The sequence below is a fragment of the Apteryx rowi genome, unplaced genomic scaffold, assembly GCF_003343035.1.
Source record: "Apteryx rowi isolate R43461 unplaced genomic scaffold, aptRow1 scaffold_662, whole genome shotgun sequence".
Classification (NCBI taxonomy): Eukaryota; Metazoa; Chordata; class Aves; order Apterygiformes; family Apterygidae; genus Apteryx; species Apteryx rowi.
The window spans coordinates 319,410-341,580 of record NW_020450941.1 but is presented as its reverse complement, the minus strand read 5'-3'; the positions used below and the strand labels follow the sequence as shown (position 1 = coordinate 341,580).

General features: G+C 54.1%; 1 protein-coding gene across 5 annotated transcripts in view; it reads right to left on the bottom strand.

Annotated features, from left to right (window-relative positions):
- Positions 1-2,028: 2,028 nt before the first annotated feature.
- KANSL3 (KAT8 regulatory NSL complex subunit 3) overlaps positions 2,029-22,171 on the bottom strand; it is a 27,159-nt gene continuing 7,016 nt past the window's right edge. The window contains exons 10-21 of one of the 5 annotated variants that reach the window (XR_003256560.1): positions 21,545-21,608; positions 20,848-21,048; positions 20,213-20,369; positions 15,241-15,432; positions 13,327-13,411; positions 12,299-12,453; positions 11,644-11,756; positions 10,791-11,010; positions 10,410-10,543; positions 4,882-5,038; positions 3,374-4,722; positions 2,661-2,694 (exon numbers count right to left, since the gene is read on the bottom strand). Coding sequence is in view for 4 of the 5 variants with exons in the window: in XM_026085231.1 (XP_025941016.1) it covers positions 2,111-2,694; positions 4,882-5,038; positions 10,410-10,543; positions 10,791-11,010; positions 11,644-11,756; positions 12,299-12,453; positions 13,327-13,411; positions 15,241-15,432; positions 20,213-20,369; positions 20,848-21,048; positions 21,545-21,608 (2,062 nt within the window). In the remaining variant the exon portion in view is untranslated. Of the gene's footprint in view, positions 2,695-2,715; positions 4,723-4,881; positions 5,039-10,409; positions 10,544-10,790; positions 11,011-11,643; positions 11,757-12,298; positions 12,454-13,326; positions 13,412-15,240; positions 15,433-20,212; positions 20,370-20,847; positions 21,049-21,544; positions 21,609-22,171 lie in introns of those variants that run through there. The other 4 variants (XM_026085231.1, XM_026085232.1, XM_026085233.1 and 1 more) reach the window with 4 other exon arrangements.

Genomic DNA, 22,171 nt, shown 5'->3' with positions numbered 1-22,171 from the left:
GAGCAAGGATGCGGCTTGCATCTTCCCTGCAAGAGCTGCTGGGCTTCCTCTGCGCCTCGGGGCGAGGACACGGGAGCAAAGGAGGAGAAGCCGCTTCCCGAAGGGTGCTCAGCCTTAAATTATGGCCGTGGAGAAGTTTTGACTTTAAGCCTGGGAAAAATACAGCTGGGCTGCAGACCCTCAGTCTCATGAGCGAGGAACACGCTCGCGTCCGAGGGTCCCTCGGATGCTAGAGCAGAGCTTAAATCTCTCCGGGCTGCGTTTTTCCACTGCTCCCTTCCCGGGGGTGTTGGCAAAGCAAGGCCCCGCGGCTGCCTCTCACCTCCTACAACAGGTCCCAGCTTCCCGAGCGCGGCGCAGGCAGGACACGGAGCCCCAGGCGGTTTATCCTGGCCCCCATCCGAAAGGTCGGTGTGCTTTTTGAGGGAGAAAAAAAGAAAAACGAACAAACAACAACAAAACCCAGCTGATGCTCAAGCTCCCCTTGCGCAGGTGACTTTTGCACCCAGCAAGAGGGCAAACCCCGGAGCGCCTGAACGCTTCCAGAACGGTTACCCAAGGTTTCTTCCCTTCCTCACCCAGGCCATCGTGGATTTAGCAAGGACAGGCCTGGGGGTAATTTTTTTACAGGCAGCCAAGCAGGTATTTCTGGGCTGCGCTTTGCACTCTCGAGTGCGGGAAGGGGCATGAAAGTGTAATTCATCTCTTGGGAAAAACACTTCGATGCCCGTTACAGCTGTGCAAACAGCTGTCCATACCTGRCCTTATCTCCATAAGATGTTTTCTCTTTATGGCAGCAGGGAGGCTGCGAAGGCGAGAGGGTCCCCACGGGCAGGACAGCATGCGCAGCCGGGGTACGTATAGCCCCGGAGCGCGGGAGCAAGCCCACGGCATCTCTCTCCCCTCCTCTCGCGCCGAGCAATCTCCGAGGGGGAAGCGGGTTTTTCCCTGCTGTTTCGTTTTCCAGGCTCCCCGTAACAACATATCCCAGCCGAGCTGAAAACAGGATCTTCTCACGAGCTGGCAGGATGAGGAAGTGAGTGGAGCGCTCCGAAACGTGCCTGCTGTCGGGAAGGGGGATGCGGGGCTGCCCCGGCACCGTGGCTCTCCGCCGGCGGAGACTCACGCTCCCCGAATCTGGCTTTGCCGGCAAACGTGGCTTGGGGCCCCGTGTCCCTCCAGGAAGGAAGGTGCAGGGGCTCCGGGCACCTCCGGAGCCGCAGCACAGGATGGGCATGTACACAGCGCTGGGATTAGCCCTGCTAAATCACAGCCCTAAGCTCCATCCCATGAAAGCAACCCCGGGAGCCCGGAGCGACAGCTCCAGGCAGGACACTCGTCCTCGGCCAGGCCACCGCAGGCCCTAGAGGAGTCGCGGCTCGTGGCAAACCACCTCCGGCACGGCCGAACCCGGCCTCACCTCAACTCAGGACCCATTYTGTGGCTCAGCACCTCCGTGCTGCCCCTTGGTTCCCCAAATTCCAAGCACAAACCGCTCCGGTCTCCGCTGCCATCCCTGCTCGTCGCTGCAGTTTCACACTCTCTCAAGGTGACTAAAGGCCGAGCGGGGGCTCAGAGTGGATTTAAATCCACTTTTTCTACAAGTTCCCCCCAAAAAAGGCAGCAGGAATCAGTTGAAACTTCTACCCCCGGGAAGGATGTAGCAGCGGACGATCCCAGCGGGAAGAGCTGCTCCCTTCAGATGGTTCCCCCGTTGCTGCACAGCCGGTTCCCGAGACCCGCAGCGCGAGGCGATCCTATGAATTTTTTTGCCTGCCTGCACAAGGCTTCTTTGTCTATCCCCGCGCCAACGCAAGAGAAACCAGACTGACGAGCCCTTGAGAAAGCCGGTTTCTTCTAAACGCAGCGTCTAACCAGCCCTCGGCTAGGCTGCGACCAAAGCTGCCTTCGGAAGGGACAGAGACAACGGAGGAGGCAGCAAAGAAAACAACAAAAAAGTTTATTAAACAGCAACAAAACCAGAAAACGTCCCCCCCCCCAGTTTGTTCCAGCCCAAACCTGCCCCCGTGACCTCCCCTCCCGCCCCACGGCCGCGCTCGGTCTTCCCCAAGGCCGAACCACGGGTTGCGGCCAACGCGCCCGGAGATCTCTAGGGTTTCTGGCCGAGCGTGGGCCCCGCGGTGGCGATGATGGAGGAGCTGGCCAGGCTGCTGCCCAGGGTTATGAGCGTGGTGCCGGTCCCTCCAGGCAGCATCCCCTGCGGCAGCAAATGTCTGTTGGCCAGAGTCTCTCTGGTGTGGATGATGGTGCTCCCGTCGTCCACCACGGAGGGGACCCTCCCCAGGGTCTCCACCGCCCCCAGAGCGTGGCCCAGGGCCGAGGCGCTCTTGGTCAGACTGACCTTCTCCCCGATGTGTCCCAGGGGCCCATCGCCCTTCACCGCAGCCAGCGTYGAGGTCAGGATGACGGTCTTGGAAGCGGTCTGCAGGACGGGTCCCACCTTCGGGTGCACCAGGTTGCTGGGAGGGCTGGGGGCACTGGCCAGCGGGGAGGTGGCGAAGGTGACGGCACCAGTGGGAGAGCTGGMAGAAGATGAGGAAGAGGAGGAGGAAGGCTGGATGCCCGGCGGCTTGAGGGGGACAGAGGTAGCCTCACCCATCACAGACTTGGTAAGCGCAGACAGCTTGGCGTCCGACATGACGTACAGCGTCTTCATGGGGCTGGTGGTGGTCACTGGGGAGAAGGGGAGAGAGCGGTCAGCGGCCGCGGGGACGCGGGTGCCCACCCTGCGCTGCAGCCCCCAGCGGCAGCATCGGCGCCGCAGGGTTTCTGGCTGAACGCCGGAGACCTTGCCTTACTCGTTCTGCAGAGCGAGACCCCAAAACAAACCCCAGCTCTTCCATGGCCACGGGCCTGGCCTCTCCCCAGAAAAGTCCCCTCGCATGGGGAGGGGACCTCAGGGCTGTGCCTTGGCCGAGCACGCTCCGGCTCGCCCTGTCCTACCCGCCGAGCGGCCGCGGACCACGCCGAGCTCACGCAGCTCTCGGCAACCAGGCTCCGAACAAGCCCTCATTCAGCTCGGGCACTTCCAGCTCCATCCCACCAGCAGTGAAGGTGGACAAGATGCCGCTGGAGGAGCTCGGATGCCTGTCACGCTCCATCCCAGGAGGTGGATAAAAGATTTCAGGCCCTGTGAGATGAAGTCCTTCATCCTCCTCCTCACGCTCTAGGCGGCAGGGGAGGTTATTACCCCTTGCAAGTCGGCTCCTCAGCAGAAATGCAGCCCTCAGCCACGTCTAAGGTCACTGCGAGACCGCAGAGCAAACAAACGCTGCCACCAGGAGAGCAGAGGGACACGTCACTGAAATCACTGGGTTTAGATGTGCTCAACAGAGGGGAAAAAAGCAGAGACCTGCTGCTGGTTGAAGGCTGAGCTGACCAGAAAGATCTCAACCTGGAGCAGCCCACGGTTCACCCCGGCCGGTCGTCCAAGGCTGCGACTTGCTCCGGCTCCCCGGGACCCTGCACCGACCAACAACCGGCAGCACGCCCAGCGATGCTGGATCACGCTAAACGTGGTGGTATCAAAGATGCATCGCGCCCTCCCTCGCACTCAGACATGAAGGCACATCACGAACGTCAGCACAGCGTGCACCTCTCTGAACCAAAGTGCCAGGCTCGAGCAGGGAAGGCACAGAGCAAACGCAGACGACCGACCCTCTAATCAGGATGGGACACTGATCCCACCATGCTGGGGGGATCAGAGAGGCTCCAAGGACAGTACCGCAGGAACAGGAGACTCTGGTCATCCCCAAGCAGGCTTGGGAAGCGGCACAGAGACGTGGAGATGCTGTTAGGCATCAGCAACAACCGCTCCACAAAACAGAAAAAGGCTGGAAAACTTTCTGTACTAACATCCCGGCCTGCCCTGCTGCTTCAGAAGTTCTCCTAACAGGTCCCATGGTGGGATTCAAAGCCATCCTGAGCCTCCAGCGAAAAGGGGAAAACTTCTCCCCACCTCCAACTTCACCCACTAGTTAGGACACAAACAGCAAAAGGGACGGGGAAAAAACTTCAGCAGAATCAACCACGACGCTTTTGCACCTCCCCGCTGAGTCCTGGGGGAGACCGGCAGAGTCTGGAGGTCTACGGCGGTCGGAGTTCGCCGGGTCTAATCCCTGCCAGGAGAGCTAACAGCGCAGCAAAACAGCGCGTGGTCCGGAGCTGCCTCGCTTGCCCTTTGGGAAACCAGCACAGCTTCATCACGTTTCATCCATCAGCCTGCTCTGCTCTAAGCGCTTCGCACCCGCGCGCCCTTCCATTCGCTTGGAAATCGCTCGGACCGAGGGAATTGGAAACACCGGCTGGTCCGATAGCGGGCGCTTTTGCGCAGAAGCCTTTTGAGGATGCAGCGGACTGCACCACCGCCCTGCGTAGCTTTGAAGTCTGAAGCTGCCGGCTGGGTAAGAGCTCTACAGCCTTTATTCAGCGGTAACTGGATGCGTCCGCTCCCCCCAGGCGAGATAAACGGACGTGGGCAGCGCGGAGAGCGGCTAACGCTACGAGCGCGTGATGGCGGCAAGCGCTAAAATAGAACGAAGGTCTGCGACGGCCCCGAGCGCCAACGGCGGAGAGTCACTTCTGCATTCGGGCTAATGAGTCGAGCACCCTAGTCTTCCTCAACTGCTCAAAAACCGCTGCATCGAGCCAAACCAGAACTGCGTGTACTCATGCAGAGAAACCGCTTGACGGGGGACCTGACTTAAAAAAAGAAAAACGGACTTAAAAATAAGCACCGTTCAAGCAGCGCCCGGCTATTCCCCCGGGGTGGCAGCTCGCCGGGCAGGCATGGCTCCAACCCGGCCTCCGCTCTGGCCCCCAGGCCGGCTGCCCGCGCCCCGCAAGTGCCATGCGCCTCACCTACGGGTGCTGCGGCGGTCAGGTGGGCCGCGGGGTCGGCGGGAGCCATCTCTGCGCCAGCCTGGGCTTTGCTGAGATCCATCTGAGACAGCAGCTTGCCAGGAGAGGCGGCACTGGAAGCTGGGGCGGCCAAGTTCCCAACTGCACCGTCCGGAGCCTGGAAGGGTTAAAGCAACGGAGAGCTACTGGAAGCGCCCGCTGTGCGCTCGGGCGCTGCGACCGTGCCTCAGGACTCGAGGCTTCCCTCGCCTTCAAAATTAAAACCTTTTCCCTAGTGCTTCTAAGTGCCTCGCTCTGCTCGATCGTTTCTAAACTCAAGGAAAAATCTGCAGCAAGACAAGCAGAGACTCATGTTCCGAAGTCACTGGTGTCATTTACAACCCCAATACCACTGTCAGCGCTTGGGCTGAGACTGGCACAAACTCGTTTCCTTTTTCTGGAGTGCAATGGGACGGCTCTGTTCCCACCCCTGGCTCTGGCTGTCAGCAACCCTGGGAAATCAGTCCGGCTCTTGTTTTCTCCGAAACGATAGTGAAGCAACAGCCAGGAACTGGACTCGAGAGCAGTTCTCCCTTTGCACAGACTCTCTCGCAAGAACGACGTGCCGTTACCGCTGGAACCAGCGGACCAAAGCCTGGAAAAACACAAAACCAAGCACGCCGCCTGTGTCGGAAGAGCTCCCCGCTTGCCTGCGGAAGCCTTACAAGCCCCTTTTACGACAACCCGCTGGGTTGCACGGCATTGGCATCCGCCAGATGCTTACAGATGTCCAACGCCCTCCTTGGCCGAACTGGGGAGTTTGGATTTGTGTCCTATGGAAGACTGCAGCCCAGCCAGGGCATCTCTGGAGAGCACTGGCCTTCAGGGACTGACAAATTGCAGTGATATAGCTAGAAATTCCCCTATTTGAGGGGTTCTTCAAGCACCATCTTGGCTCTGGGCCACCTTCACTTGCCTGCACTCTTTCCAAGCTCATCTACAAATACTCCAAGAAGGTGACTGCAAGTTCTCCACGCACTTGTGGGCACTCCCCAGGAGCCCTAACCACTCAAAGGCATAAATTAAACTCCAAAGCAAACTCTCAGCTACAAAGGCAGACAGCGGCCTCTTCATCCAGACTCCTCAGAGCCAACTTGCTCGCTTTCCTCCACCACTTAGCCCAAGACTGAGCCGTTCCTTCCTGATGCTCGTGCAGGTCACAACCTGCTTTTCTCTGCCTCGTTCAGCAAGATAACGGGGCCCCATTAGCTGGCAGGCTCAATGTTGCTGCCCCCAAGGGTTACGTTAAGATCGAGATGACTGTCTCGAGCACCCATCAGGCGTATGGCCATCAGTCACACTGAAACTTCGAGCAATGAATTTCAATGCCCAGTGATCTGAGAGGCGTTTGGTTTTGCTGGAAGCCCCCTGAAGGCCAGAAGGCTAAGAGTACGGTGAAGATCCCCACTCAAAACCACCGATGGGCTTTAAGGCGCTTTCAGTCGCCCCGTTACCCATCTCAAAAGGTTGGGTCACAGCACAAAAAGGAGGAGCCCAGAAAGAAATATTCTCTGCAACTCTTAGTCCAAGATGGTTCATTGGTCGACATTCTCCAGGCAAACCAGAAGAGCCCTCAAGGCCTGTTTAGCTCGGGTTGTCCTGTTTTTAGTGCTATTTCTGAAAGGTTTGGCTTGGACACAATCCTCGCAACAGGTCAGACTTCATGAAAACATCACTGCTAGCAACAGTGCCTGCTTACAACAAACCCATCACCAGTAGAGCTAGCTTCGGGCAGTGGCAAGGGCTGGAGTCAGGGCTCTCCTCATGCCATCTAGGGTCGTCCCTTGCCCAAAGCTCAAATCACCACCTCAGCCTGCAGCTCCGGTCATCACAGCGTTTAAGTCTGTTTGGCATTAAGCAGAAAACAGAGTGCGATCAGCATTGGCACCACTCAAACTCTGCATTTTCCGGAGCGACTGTCAGCATATAACCACGCTGGAGAAGAGAACCGTACAGAAGGGGTTGGTGGAGATCAAGGGTGGAGCAGTCTCTCGCAAACAAAAGCTGAAGATTGCTCGTGTTTTCACCCTAACGCCACCCGAACACCCTACTTTTTCTTACTCTGCTACTCGCAGAACGCATTTGCACCGAGCTCTCCAGGGAGATTCCTCAATCCTCCCCCTTCTGCTTAATGCCCAAAGCCCACGGGGGAAGGAGAGTTGCCCACTCAAACTGCATCTCGGCTGCTACAGACATCGCCCCAGGCCTCAAAGTTTAAAATCACAGCGCACAGCCTACACGTGGGCTTCATGCTTCCTGCACAGCCGAGCCGCCAGCTGGAATTTCAAAGGGAACCCAAGCAACGATAGCTTGGGTTGCTGCTGAAATCACAAGAGTTTATGCCGTGGGGGTTACCTCCCAAAGCCTTTCAGAAATTTGCTCTTTACAGGAAACACTGCTAGATTACGTAATTCTGCATGCTAAAGGTACACCCAACACACTGGTAAGGACTATAATTAGTTACAAAAATACACAGCTCGTTCCGTTTCCTGTAAAAGCCAGCTTTCAGTTTGCTTTTGAAGCAGCTCTCGCAGCCAGCCACGCAGTCCGTCACTGCCTCGAACACACAAACTCAGCACTGTGGGTGAAAGTCGCATTTGGGATCGAATGTCCTGTTTCGAGTGTCGCTGCCTTGAAAACATTAACCCGTGCAATACCCTGGAGTCCGTCTATGCCGAGTTTCACGCCACCGTCAAGTTACTGTTCTGCCAAACGTACTTAGGGCTTCTCGAAGCAAGTTACAAAGGACGGAAAGGAGAGCATGCCATTGCGGATCGTTTCTTCAAATGGCCTTTGAAGAGCACAACAACGGACTCCGACGGGGATAAAGCAGCTCAGACCTACAAGGCGATACAGCAGCGTGACTCACCCTCCTCTTAGCACCGACGGGATCTGCATAGTGGATACACTGAGCATCACTAGCTCTGTATTGCCGAGCGCTCGCTTAGCCGGCAGCGCATCAGCTCTGCCAGCGCTCGCCGGCTCTGTCACCCTAGCGAAGCGACTGAAAGAGACACAAAAAAGTCAAGGGAGGAAGGAACCGGATGCTCCCGTAGCTGAGCTTTAACCAGCAACAATCCAGGACTCTGCTGCTGCGTCGAAACGACTGGTAACGGTGAAGACGATGCCACCTCTGAAGTAGTGCAGGACAAATGAAGGATTTATGGCTTAACTTACCCAGCTTCCATCTGAAGGCTTGACAATCCCCCAGGACAACACCTTCCTTCACGTATCTTGGGGCTTCGAGCAACCCCGAAGAGCCAGCCTCCGCAGACAGCAGCAAGGCGTAGAAGCGCGTTCCCTGCCTCCACGAGGCTGCCCACAACTTGAGCCTCCCCGACAAAAGGGATCAAAAAACAGAGCTTCATCTAGGAAGCAAAAACTGCTCTGCATCTCCTACACCAGCTTACCTGCCAGGAATCTGCGTTAGTGATACCGGGAGTAGGAAGATCACGTGCAAGAGAAAACTGCCAATGCAATCTGGAGTTATCTCCTTGGCATCCTCAGATGCCCTCAGCACCAGCTTATAATCCCCACTGGGAACTGGGGCTTGATCCCCACAGGATTCTCCATGTTTGTCCGAGTGCCCAAGCTGTAACACTTATTAGGAAAGCCTCTTCACTTGCTCTTTAAACTCATTTCTTCCTGCAGATGCCTGTCTCAAATGACTGCAGACAGCATCTGCTGGACAGTCAGTTATATCCCAAGTGTTTAGGATGGGGGAAGTGATGGCATCTCATTTTATCAGTGGTGCAACTGGCAGTCTCCACTCTACCAGTGCTTCTGATGTCCCTGAGCTGAATCCCAGTTAACTCAAGGCTCTTGGCAAGCTTCGACAGTTCTCATTTACCCCCAAAGCTTTGCTCCTTAGAGAAGCGTCGTATCATCGGAGCCTCAACAGCTCAGGTTGCGGTTCCCTTCACACTGTTCATAAGGAAATTGCTTCTATCTCAAACCAGAACCAGGCCGGTGCTACCTACCAAAACTCACTCTGCAGTCTCATCCTCAGGCCGACAGCAGCCCTTCCTACGATGTCTCCTTCAGTCCTGTATCACAGGCCTGGGCTGGCCCCTGCACGGGCCCTCAACCCCTTGCCAGAACAGACAGCCTCCAGCAAGGACATCACCTGATCAGGCGACCTCCCAATAACACCAGCACAACAGCTGTTATTCTCAAAGATATCCTGATCTCTGAGAGAGGACCTACAGGACTGACGTGACTGTTGTACAGAGTCGGAGCTGGGATTGCGGGAAAGCCACCTGAGCTGTGACAAACAAGGGCTTGGGTTCGAACCTTGCTGATGGCACATCACAGCCACCACTGACTAACTGTTCTGTGCAGAGAGTCAGAACAGACGATCAGAACCAACTTTTATTTGATAGCTGTTTAGGACAGAGCCTAAGACTATGTCTGCGTTAAATTTCCTGTTTTCTACCTCTGGGGGCCCAAAAGCTCCATTTCCAGCTTGTTTCCTTCTTGCAACTGGCCTCAATCTGGCATTTGTAGCTGTTGGGCTAGGACACACTATGACAACAGGTGCTCACTGCTCCTGCCTGCCCAGCTCTGCTGAAGGCCACTAGTGCAGAGTCCTAGTCCAGGATTTGGGATGGAGAGGTCCAAGTTACAGTACCTGAGACCACTACCTTCACTACAAGAAAACCTTCTCCACCTTGACAGGTCATGCTCTCAACTCAACCGCACCAAGATGTATCTTGGGAAGCAGGCGAGGCAGCCAGGATCCTTTGAGACACTACCTGGCACGCTGAGAGTCCAAATGGTAACAGCATTTCCTTCTGTCAGTGAGGCACCTCCAAAAGGAGCTCTGTTGTGAACAGATACGGCTTTGGAGCACGTGCTCAACACTCCGTATTTAGGTTTCAACAGCATGGCAGTGAGAAAAAGCAGAACCTGGGGACCTGCAAAGGCAAGCAGGACAGCATCCCAGACACCCACAGGGCGCAGCCTCACATCAGGGCATCTAACAGGTGGAAGCAGCACTTTCAAGAGGAAGAGGACTCCAGACAGCACAGCTGGACCCACCTCCCTGCCTGAATAAGGGAAGGAGACAGACACTTGAGAAAAAGCTTTCCTCCTCCCACCAAAGCCTGTTACTGCCAAGAAAGCCTGGAGCTTCGCAATAATTTCCATGCTGATGCCAGCTTCAGAAGTCTAGATAGAGAGTGATTCCCTTGGTGCAGTACTAGCACAATATCAAGCACAACCTCCTTATAGGAGGTGACCCTGCCACCAAGAGACTCAGAGATGACATGGGTCCTCCTCTAACCACTGCCTTGCAAGGCTCCTTTAAGGTCAGTGCATGGCAGTACAGACAACCTACGCACAGCAACAAAACTCATCACACCCAAGGGAGACGGAGTGACTAAGACCACTTCCCCCCAGGAGTTTTTCCCTGATGTTGACCACCATGGTCAGAAAAGGTTCAGTGTGGCAGTGGACACTTTCTCGACAGAGCAGATGCCAAAAATTACCTGAGGTGCTTGCGTCTGCATCGGCTGTTCCTCAAGCTGAGGCTGGATAGCCCCCATCGCAGCCTGGCTAAGCGTGGTCACTCGGCTGGGCTGCCCACGCAGTGTCACAGTAATGGTCGTTGGGGCCTTCAAGCCTAGAAAACAAATGGGAGAGACTTCCTTGAGACATGGGAATGGTGGAGGCCACGTTCCACCAAGCAGGGGCTGCATCAGAGAAGTCCCTTCCCATCAGGAGCTGCTCACAAATTGCCAGCACACGGAGATTCCCATAGCCACAGCTCAGAGAGCACCACAAAGGCAAGATAAATTTTGGAAACACCCATCCGAAGGACGATGGTGCTCCAGGCGCCTGCATCATCCGCCTGCCCCCCTCTCCCTCACCTGCTGCCTGGTTGGAGATCTGAGCCAAGCCAGGGAGACTGCTGGCCAGCTTCGCCAATCCCCCGTTTGTCAGCAGCTGGTGAATGGCTGTGGGCTTCCCGCTTGCTGAGGCTCCTAGAGACAAGGAGGTGGCAACCGGGATGGTGCGGACAATTGTGCCGGTGCCTGTGGTTATGGCGCTCAGGTTCTGGATAGGCGCAGGCGTCTTCACAGCTGAGGTCTGGAAAGAGAAGCAGAAGCACTGTGAGTATCCGGAAGGAAAGGGGAGGCCGGGATGGCACAGCTTCTCCCTCAGGCAGAAGCTGGAGGTCTTGAGGTCAGGCAGAGAGTTTCCACACTTCATTCAGGGGGCAGCAAGCAGGTTTAACAGCAGATAAAGTTGTCCCTTCCAGTCTGGACACCCTCATTTCAACTCAAAAGCATGACTGGGAGAAGCTGTGGCTCAATCGTGCAATGCAGCACCCCCCTTCTGAACGAGGTCTCCTCAAATTGAAGGGAATTTTTTCTTCCTGTGGTATAATACACCAGGAGAACAAGACTCTGATCCCCCCAGCCCATTCTCCAAGTCCTTCTCAACATTTTCTAGATGTTTGCCCAGCCCAATTCTGGTACAATTTCCCATAGCCCGTTTCCCAGAACTCACACCACTTACTGGAAACCTGTAGTCCCTAGCACACAGCCAAAGCTTGGATGCATCATCCCAACTGCTGTTCACACCTAGAATCCCTCATCGCTTCTGGTCCCAGAACACATGCGGTCTATGGGGGTTCCCTCCTGCTCCAGCTGCTACCGCTATCATCCTCCATGGAGCTTCCCTTYGGAGAGCAACGTCTGACATTCGCAGGCTGCATACCTGCACGGGCGGCCCGGCAGCAGCCACGCTGGCAGGAAGGGCTGGTGACTTGGTCCCGATGTCCTGCAGGCTGAAGCTCAGCCCCTGCAGCAGGCTGCTGGCAGATGCTGCTCCTGAGGAAAAAAATAAATAAATAAAAAATAGTCATGCTGGGAGAATTAACCACCATGAAATTCCAGGTTCTCATCTATCACACGGCAGCGTCAGCACGAAATTTTTATTTAAAAGAGCGGCGTCCCAAGCACCCTGCCTCTAGGCTGTCAGGGATCCTCCTTGCCTCTCTACAAACACGCAGTCCACCACGTTTCACTGCCACGGCTGCAAATGAGGCCAGCTGTAAAACGAGGGAGGCATCTGACAGCACGACGGCTGCTCCTGCTCCTCCCTGGAAGGAGGTGATGTCCGGTATCTCAAGGCATCGTTACATTTAAACGACAACGCAATGAACAGGTCACCTGCTGCTCATTCAGTCTCACTAGAGCATCCCACCACATCTCCATGGGCTCCTGGGACAGCAAAGCACTACAAACGCTGCCTCAGCCACTGCAGGGCAAACCCCCAAGCAACCAGGGAAGGCAAAAAAGAGAATCCACCAAACGATTTTGAACCCGGTTTACCTTTTACATTCACAAGACAGACATGGAGAGGCAGGTACCTTGGAGGGTACTGGCCGGCTGGGCCTGCATGCAGTGGGCGCTGCTGGCCACCAGCCTGCTCTGCAGGGCATGGAAAGCGCTGGGCGCCGTGCTGCTGGGGATCACAGCAGACGGGGCAGGACTAGAGGAGGAGGTTTCCGCTGCCGAACTCAACCTGCAAAACAAGCAGAAGCGAAAGACTCTGGTTAGCAATACACTACAGAGAGGATGATGCTAGATGGCTTTGACAGCAAGCTGTCACTGATCTAACTTGATCAAGCGGACCTTCTGGAAGCGTAAGGCAGGAAGACAATGAGCTAAAAAAACTCAAAACAAGAGAATTTTCTCTGTGTACATCATGGCAGCTAGAGCCACGAGCACCTACGGCAAAAATCTGTTTATTTCCAAGTTGAAGTGAACTTCTTATACGGGTACCTACCTGCTGCAATGACTGTATGGCCCTACACAAAAGGAATCCACCTTGAAGTGAAACATTTCCCATTTATAACCTACTCTATAGGAGAACAGCTCTTCTCTCCCTCTGCTCCCAGATCCAACAGGACCTGGTTCTCCAATGCATAGAGTGAATTAAAAAAAAAAAAACTGTGTTGTGAGAGACTGTCAACATCAGATCAACTCTCCAAAAGAAATCCTTATGGTGAGTCAGCTTCAGAGACTGATATATTGAAGCTTCCTTCCCCTGCCTTGGGGAAAGAAATGCTTTACTGCCAGAGAGGATGAAGGGAAGGATTAAAGACAGCAATGTTAAGTTTTTGGCAAAGACTGACATGGTCATTCAAAAGACAGAGATAAGCAAACTTGGATTTAGGAAGCCATAGAGATATAGCCCAACAGCCGCAATACCTTCTATAGACTTCTGCCCATTTTTGTCCTTCTCAGACCTGACCACCAGTTGAGAAATGGTTTTCGGGAGCCTAAATGTCTCCTGGGCTTCCGGAAAATCCACTCATAAGCACCATGTTACGGTGCTTCGCATCAGCAGCCTGCCAAAGAGATCCCCAGCTCATAAGAATAAAGACACACTCACTTGGGGGTGGCAAGCAGGCCCGACAGCTCCTTCGCACCGGACATGGACTGGCCAACAGCCAGGGGCACTGGCTTTCCGGCAACGACTGCAAAAGAAAAAGAAGTAAACCTCACTCTCTCTTCCACACACGTCTTTAGGGATCCCCCTCTCTCGCACACTAACCCACGGACATGGAGCAGCGCTGCAGGCCACGGGCTCGTCCTGCTCGCAAACCTCGTCTACAGGAGACCTCCGCTGCAGCCAGGAACGTGCGCGCTAGCCACCGCGCCGCGGGAAATCAGGATTATCAAACAGATCAGAATTGCAGATTAAAAAAAAAAAAAAAAAGGAAAGCTGCCGCTGTGAAAGCGTTACGACAGGCAAGAACGACTGAAGGCATCAGCTTCGAGATCCGCAAGCAGCGGGCCCCTCGGGCCCTGGCGACCGAATTAAATTCTCCTAAACGCTGTCATTTCCGCTAATCCCCTCCTCCTAACGTCATCATCCTTACTTATCATCCTGCCACCTTGCTCGATTAGCTCGTGGAGGGCTGCTTGCTAGTGATGGATTTTGTAAGCGTTCTTTAGAGAGACTTTACAAAATACACAGGGATGCGACGAGTCACAATATTTGTTTATTGCGGCGTTTGGGGTACAAATGCGCTTGTCTTGTGCATTCCTCCTGCTCACCCACGGTAAGAGGGAATTCTTGTTTGGTTCATGTTTACTTCTGCAATTCATTTCCTTTCTGTGAAAAGAAGTAAAGTTTGGAGAATTAAAAAAAAAAAGGCTCTGGAAATCAGAGATTTTCAAAGCTGCCAGAAGATGAACTGTAACCTTAGAAAAGGACATATATTTATTAGTTAATTTTCACAGTACGAAACAACTGTTAAATTAACCAAGAAACATTTCAGAATGAGCAGAATTATTCCCCAGCTTTGAAAACCTCTGATTTCCTAATATTTCTAATGGAGGTGCTGACCCTTCAGTCCTGCACTGCATCAAGCTAACGCTAAATCACGAGCAATTGCTTTACGTATCGGGCTCTGCGCTCCGACACGGGGAAGCCGTGTATGCTAGCGTGGGCAGCAACAGCGCAACATCATCCTTGAAATATGAGGGTCACGGTAGTCAAAGCTTCTGGCCTCCCTCGCAAAGGCTCACTGGGAGGAAGGCTGCGCGCATCCCCTCTTCTTGGCCTGCAGGGAACTCTGCAGTGCTCCTCATCAGGGGGTTTCTCAGCCACGCAGGCAGAAAAAGAGCTGGAATTTGTAAATATGTAAACCARACACGTATCGTGACAGACAACGTGCCACTGCACGGCCCGAAGGGGATCAGTGGAGTAGGACGCTCGGCTGAGTCACAAAGCCCAAATGTGCTAAGATCTTCCCACGGGAGGCAACGCTGCGGTCATCCATAAAGCGGGAGCATGTCCCAGACGAGAGCTTTGCAGAGCTGCTCTCCACCGTGCCAGAGTCGCTTCCGCCGCAGGGGACCTGCAAGCAGGTGGCGGAATCGAAGACTTGCACGGCCTACTTAGAGCAAGGGTCCACTGGGACCTGTATCCCACCTCCAGCGGCAGCTCGGTGCTTCGGGAGAAGGTGTAAAGATGGTCTCGCAGCTCGCGAGGCTGCAGGCAAGCATCTCCCCAAAGCGTGCAAGTTGAACCGCTACGGAAAACGGAGGTTTCTGCCAAGACCTGGCCACGTGCCGTCAGGCCCCACGCGTCCCCAGCTATCCCAAACGGCACGGAGCAACTCGCACCTCGAGCCTCCATCTGCTTTCTGCTGCCATCTCCTCCAAAATCGCAGCTCCCTGCCCCTCCCGCCCCAAGGCTGTGCCGCGGAGGATGCAGCAGCAGCAGCACGCGGAGCCAGTCCGGGCAGAGGTGCAACCCGCTCTCCGGCTGGAAAGCGGCTAGGGAACAGCAACTCACTTTCTGGCTGGGCGGTGAGGGGCGCTCCGTTCCCCACGCCAGCAGCATCTCCGTGGGAGACGATGGTCACCTTGATTTTGGCTCGTTTGGAGGATTTGCTGCACTGGGTCGGGCTGGGGGTCTGGTGCCTCTTCAGCTGCACGCGCACATCATCTTTCTCGGCCCCTTCCGAGGGCTCCGAGGAGACTGGAACTGGGGGACACAGAAGGAGCTTTTTGAAACCGATGGCCCGACTCCTCGGGGTCAGCGTGACTCCACTGCACACACYGAGGCGTGGAGGAGGACACATGCCCATGCATACTTCTACAGCACCCTTTTCATGCCAGCCTTGCCCATCTCCCATGCACCAGGAACCCCCTCTCTTCTCTTTACCACCTAYGCTGACTTCTGCACGCCCTAAGCTACTCCTAGAGCCAGTACTTAGCTTAAGCTATAGACAGACTAAGGTGGGATTGCATACAAAACCTGTCATGCCTTTGCAGCAAAGAAAAATGGATGCTTACGGGAATAACACATCTTCACAAACGCTTTTCTTTTCGAAGCATGGTATAATCAACTCTGCCATCCCCCCCCCACTTCCAGATGAGGGACCAAAGGTGCAGAGACCTGCGCAGTCGTGCTGCCGGCGCTGGGATTAGTGCTCAGCCACGGCCTCCCTGCTCCTCCGACACACCAGCGCAGGTATCCGCGTGCCAGTCATTCAGCACATCCCTTCCAGCGCTCACAACCTTCAGCCCAACCTTCAAGGGCTGGACAAAACCGTAGAGGGGGCCTAGAGACACTAAGCGAAGCAGCCGTGAGCACAAAAGGTGCCGCAGCAAAGCCAGAGCCCAAAGGGCTTCGTCCTAGGCAGGAAAGCAGTGAGCTGGGACTTCTCTTTTGCACCAACAGCTCTTTTTGCTGTCACATCCTTGACCCGTCACATCTGGTTTTGTCCTGCCTGATGCCTAGAGCACAAGCTCGCCAGGGCAAGGACGACTGAACGGCACAGAGGGTCCACAGCGAGCACCTCTAGGCAGCCCAAGAGCAAAACACCATCACGTCCTGCCCATCGGTTCTGCACGCGTACCATCGCCCAGCCCCGACCCAAAACGCTGGTGGACCAGGTTGGAGCGAGAGCGCCCRTCTGCCTTCCGCTGCGACGTTCGCAGCCTGGCAGCGCTCAGAAACGCAGCCACGCTTTGCGATGACTGGGAAAAGCCTTCCCTCGAAGCTAAAGGCAACTCGCTCCATCAGGGCTCTTGCGGACAGTTTCTGAGCCAGCTAACTCCCGGCGTGCAAGAGTCCTGGGCATCTAAGCTGTGTATTCAACAGCCTGGAGGCCACCCACAGCACCTACTTGTCTCTAAATTGTGGGTGCAGGACAAGACATGGCCAAATCCCTAATGTCAGGGGACCACAAGTGTTTTGGAGCTGCTCCGGTCCCCAAGATGGGCACCCATCTTGCTCTGTTATGAATCGTGGCTCGAGCCCGCTAACTCGTGACACTCATGCAGTGCTCCCACGCCTCCCACCCAACCGCAAACATGCTCGGGCAGAACCGCCATCCGGAGAGACCTCGCCAACCGCGCAGAGACTGCAGGCACCAAAGCTCCCAGAGTGCCAAGATATGGTGCCACCAGCCAAGCAGGACGGTGAAAGGGCACATGCACAGGCAGCGGCGTTAGGTGCCCCTCAAAGCATCGGCAAGCAGCGACCCAACGTCTCTCCACGTCCCCGCTGCAAGACGAGCAGGAGCAGAGCCTTACAACCATTTCCGGTCGCTCAGAGGCGTACAATGTCTCGCTGCGGCCCACACCGTGCGCAGGTTCCTGCTGCAAAGGGCTCGCTATGCCAGAGGAGCACCCAGGCACCAGCAAATGCTCCCAGCACGCACAGCACACATGTCCCGGCTTCCTACCTCACAGGTCAGGCAGCAGAGCCTGAGGAACAAGCCCCAAGATCTCATCAACTCCTAAAAACATCGCCAAAGCTAAACTGAATGGAAGTGCACAGACGCTGCGGTCATCTGGCAGCTGATGACAGACAAAACCATCCCCYGTTGGACCTTTTTGGACAGGCTCCCAGTTGCTGACACTTGCTCACCGCTCCAGAGGACAGGCAAGGGAAAGGCAGGCCAGGCTGGTGGCAGCACATCCCACGTAAAGCCTCTCCACCTCTCCCCGTGGGCAGGTGAACCACCACCTCGGCCACCACTTTCTCCTCCCAGAAGAAACCAGGAGGGAAGACTCTGGGTAAATACAGTTATTCCACTGGTTCCTCCACGTAAGCTCCCAGGTTCATCTCACAGCACAAGGGAGGGCACAAAGTCTCTCAAAAACAGGGCTCAAGGGAGAAAGCAAGCCTTAAAACAACCAGCTCGGCCCAATACTCGCCTCAGGACTTCATTACCATGGTTGTACCTGTACAGTTTGGACCATACCTTGTGTGCCTTCAAGGGACATAGGGAGCCTACAGTATCTGAGGAGCTTATATACAGCACGCCCGAATACCGTAGACAACTTTATATCCAGGGCTTGCTTTGCCATGTTCAAGCAGCACAGGCATTTGGGGCATTGCAGAGAGGCAGTTCTCATCCACATTAATGTTCTCAGCAACCTGGGGTCACCTCAACTGAGAGCTGAGGGTGACAGCGCATGCGACAACGCAACCTCTCAAAGCCTTGGATTTCAACCTCTCTTCCTCTCSTAACCCCAGATATGCGCAGTCATGGCTGCTGCCACTCAAGACAGCAAAATATATCTTTATGTGAGTGGTGGATCTCACCCCTCAATCCTGAACCCTCAAGGCACCTGACACACTGAGCTCCACCACTCTCCTACGTGCTCCAGCATCCAACGCAAGACACCGCAGGACTAAAGACTGCTCATCTCTGGATGTCTCCTGATCCGGGTGGTCACATCAAGCTAGCTCTTTCATGAACTCTGCCCTTTAAAATTCCTGTTCCTGGTACACCGCCATCTTCCCAAGACCACCCCGCCACCTGCCCTCTCTGCTGTTCTCTGCCTCTCACGTGTCTACATCTACCCTTTCCAAATCACTCAGCAATTCCTTATTTCTGTGCCCACTGACAGCCCCTTTGCCACTCTTGGACGGTAAGGATGCTCCATCAACACACAATCTCTCAGGCTGGAGTCCACCTCCCCTTCTCAGCCCCGCAGCCCCAGCACCGAAAAGGGTTAAACTCATGATCACAAGAAGCCACCACACCATCCACAAAATTTTAGTCCATCAGAGAAAAACTGCTGCCAGATGACATGGCTCCAAGAGCAGTATTTCCCTACTGGGGCAGGGAAAGGGGGAGAGCTCAGGAAGGTTAATGCTCTTAGCTAGCACRTGGCCATTTGCTTTAGCTTCAAGTACAGCAATGAGAAAGCAAAAAGCAGGGGGACAAGGGGACACATTGGACTACATCCCCAAACGAATGCAAGGGAAGAGGAAGATGATGAAAGAAGGTAGCAGAGAGACAGAGAGAAGGAGGGAGACAGAGACAGCGAGAAGTGAGGAGATACTCACCAAAGAGACATGAAGAGGTGCCAGGAGGAAGAGCTTTCCTCACCAGCATGTTTTGTTTCAGAAAAGCAGCAAACTGAGCTGAAATGAATCAGAGAGAATTACAGTATCACAGCCCGGCTCTGGAGGGGGGCAGCGAACTCCAGGGACACCACTGCGACCCACAGACAGAGACCTCGGAGCAGGCAAGCGGAGAGCTCTGGACACAACTCGTTCAGCCACGAGGCACACGGAGACACGCCGACCTCTTTTCCGGATGGACGCATAGCACATCCGACACTACAAGGGCCATTAGCACTCTCGCTCCTGTCCCTGCTGTTTTGGGGAGCACATCCAAATAACACAAGCCTTTTCCAGCCCCAGAGCCATTTGGCAAAGGCCCAGCACCCCGGGAAGGGGAGCAGGCCGGTTGCAATACCAGCTGCGCGAGGTACTATCAACGTGGCTAGCTCGAATGAGCAGTTGTGCTAAAGCACCCGGCAAACGTCAGCCAGCACATCCCAGGTCCTCAACGCCTTACTGCCACAAAACGCGCACCAGAAGTCGCACTGCAGAAGTGCTCCTGACCAAACAAGCTGGCCACAACACGCGCCGCTCCACAGACCTTCCTCCGGCCTCCCATGCGCTATCTAGAAACTTGCTTCTTCAGCTAAAAAAGTGAAGCAGATTTCATCAGTCTGTGCCCTGAGAAACTATGCAAAATCCAGGCTTGAATTTCCTCCAGAGCCCGTCCTGAGTTACAGCAAGACTTTAGAGCATGTGGAGGGTCACACTGTCGCAGGAAATAACAACAAGCCCGTTGCTCGTTTCTTGAGCAAAGAAATAAGGAGAGATGGGAGGGTGAGGAACTATTCCCCAGGTACTGCTGATATCTTCCAGAAGGCATCATCAACAGCAAAGCATTACCTAACTTTCACAATCAGACCAAAGCTGCACAGTTAAGTTTTTAAATCAGCATCCAACAGCACAAGAAACAGCTCAAACTGTTTTCTTACTCTCAGCATGTTTCCCTCTGCCGTTTGATGCAAAATTCCGTAATTACCCAAACCCTGCTGTCTCAATCACAATTCAATAGCCTCAACCATCTCCTGAGCACCTTTCATTTCCCAAGAAGCCTTTGCTGCTGAGATCCTGGTCAAGGGACTCGCACCCAAAACAAAATCACAGTACGGCTACGTGGCAACTTGGTCAGCCAGAGCAAGTGAAAACCCTTCTCCCTTTGAACAGTGGCAAAGCATCTGTAGGCTGCAGAAACACCATTTCCAACCTAATATCAACCCCCACGGGCTGCTGCCTTCAGATGACAGTGAAAGGGGACCGAGCTGGAGAGAAAACTGCCAGAGGAAGCTTGGAAATCAAGACAGGACTCGGAAGACAAAACCTAAGCGAGTCTGGGCAGATAGAGACCAAAAATCGAGATGATAAGAGGGGAGAGGGTGGGAAAGCTGCAGGGCATTACCTTGTGCCTGCTTGTGTGTCAGGAGCGTGTCCGTCCTCGGGACCTGCCTCTTCAGCAGCTGCGTGGTGCTGATCTGGCTGGGCTTCTGGATGGAGGACACAGCAGCCATTTTAGTCTTGGGGCTTGAAGTGGGGCTGCTGGAGACACTGGATAAGTCCTGCTCGAAAAAGAAGGAAAAGCTCTTATCCACACGTTTCCCCTGGGAAAAGGCAGTCGTCATGCTGAGCATAGCAGTACACAAGCAATAATGCACATCCTTACGGTGCTTGACCCCCGCCTACCAACTCATCCCCTACCACGACAGCGTGCTGCACCCTCCAAAAGGCTTGGAGACCAGGGACGACGGCACATTATCGCGCCGCAGTTTGCCTGGCTCCCCTTCTCCCACCCAGCCTTCCCCTCTGCCACAGGGCAGGCTTYCCTCTGTTTAAGAAGCTAAAAACCCACCGCGTAAGCGTGCATTTTGCTGTAGTCCGTTTTGGAAGATCTGTCTGCCCCAGCACAAGCCACTAGTCCCTTCACGTCCTCTCCCAACTCCCATGACATCTCTCGCCACCTGTCTCAGCAGCACAAAAGCATCTCTTTACACAACCTCAGCCTTCCCCAGCTCAGAGCATCCCGGGTAGAGTCCCCACCTCCGAGCCCGAAGGCGAGGCGGGCACTTTGGCTGCTGGCGAGGCAGGCCTGCTGGTTCTTTCCGGCAAGTCAAACGACAGGTCCCTCCTGGTCGAGTCACGTGGCTTCTTCTTTTTCTCAGCATCTAGGTCGCGGGGATCAGAGCCCGAGTGGCTCTCCGCTCGCGTGAGGACTCCAGTCAGGAAGTCGGCTATTTCATCCTAGGTAGGATGAAACACACATTTAGACTCCATGGTGTGCAAGCCTCTAAATAACCCATCTTCACCGCTTAAAGAAAAAAGAACCAAGATTCCCAAAGAGACAAACTGACAGGGCTCTCTAGGTTTAAGCTTCCACAAGCAGAAACCCTCAAACCTTACAGGTAGACCTGGGCCTTCTCACTAAAGCTCACTCTATTAATTTCTAACAAATGGCAGAGAAATATGCTGGTTTCTCCTATGCTGCCCAAAGTACCGCTCGCTTTCCCAGACAGATGGATTGGAAGACTCAGAAACCTGCTCTTTGTTGAAGATACGCTACCAAGAAGCTCATGTCTCTCCTCTTGAAAGGAGACAGACACTTCAAAATTCCCCTAAGGAGATGGATAACCTTTGTCCGACAAGTCCCGGCAGCAAGGTTATAAATCGTGGTCATTGAGACGTTTCAACGCATATTTATTATGGCTATAAACTGTAAAAGGAAGACTTCTATCTTTACCTGGATGCACCTGTCCACCATACTCTGGGTCAGGCCTTCTGACTTCTTTTTGGCTTTGCTTATCCTATTAAAAAAAAAAAAAAACACAAAACAAAACACAGAAGTCAACACACGTTCATTTTTCCCCTTCCACACTCACAACGCTGTTCTTAATCTGACAGTAATTTTCAAGTGATGGAAGCTTCACTCCTTTACCCACTTTGACACCGAGATTATCAGCTCTATTAGCACTCAACTCACGAACACCGTCTGCTGGGAAGACAGGATTCATCCCTCAGAGGCACTGAGGAAAACTTTGGTGACCACTAAAAGGACTCAGCATCACCGATATCAGGACCACAGTTTTACCAGAACATGTAAGATGTTTCTTCTCCTTTAGAGCTTCATCTTCAACCCCAATAGTTGAGTTTTACATTTCCTTCTTTTCTCTCATTTACTTTTCCCTACCATAGACATCTGACCTAAACACTCCAAAATCTTGTCCAGATGACCACTATAAAAACACTGAATTTTATCAGCTTTCCAGGAAGCCGTTCCCCTAATTCTTAACTGGGTCTGATTTAAACTAAACATTGATGGAGCTTTTTTCTCTCTCTCTTTTTTTTTTTTTTTTTTTTTTTTTTTTTT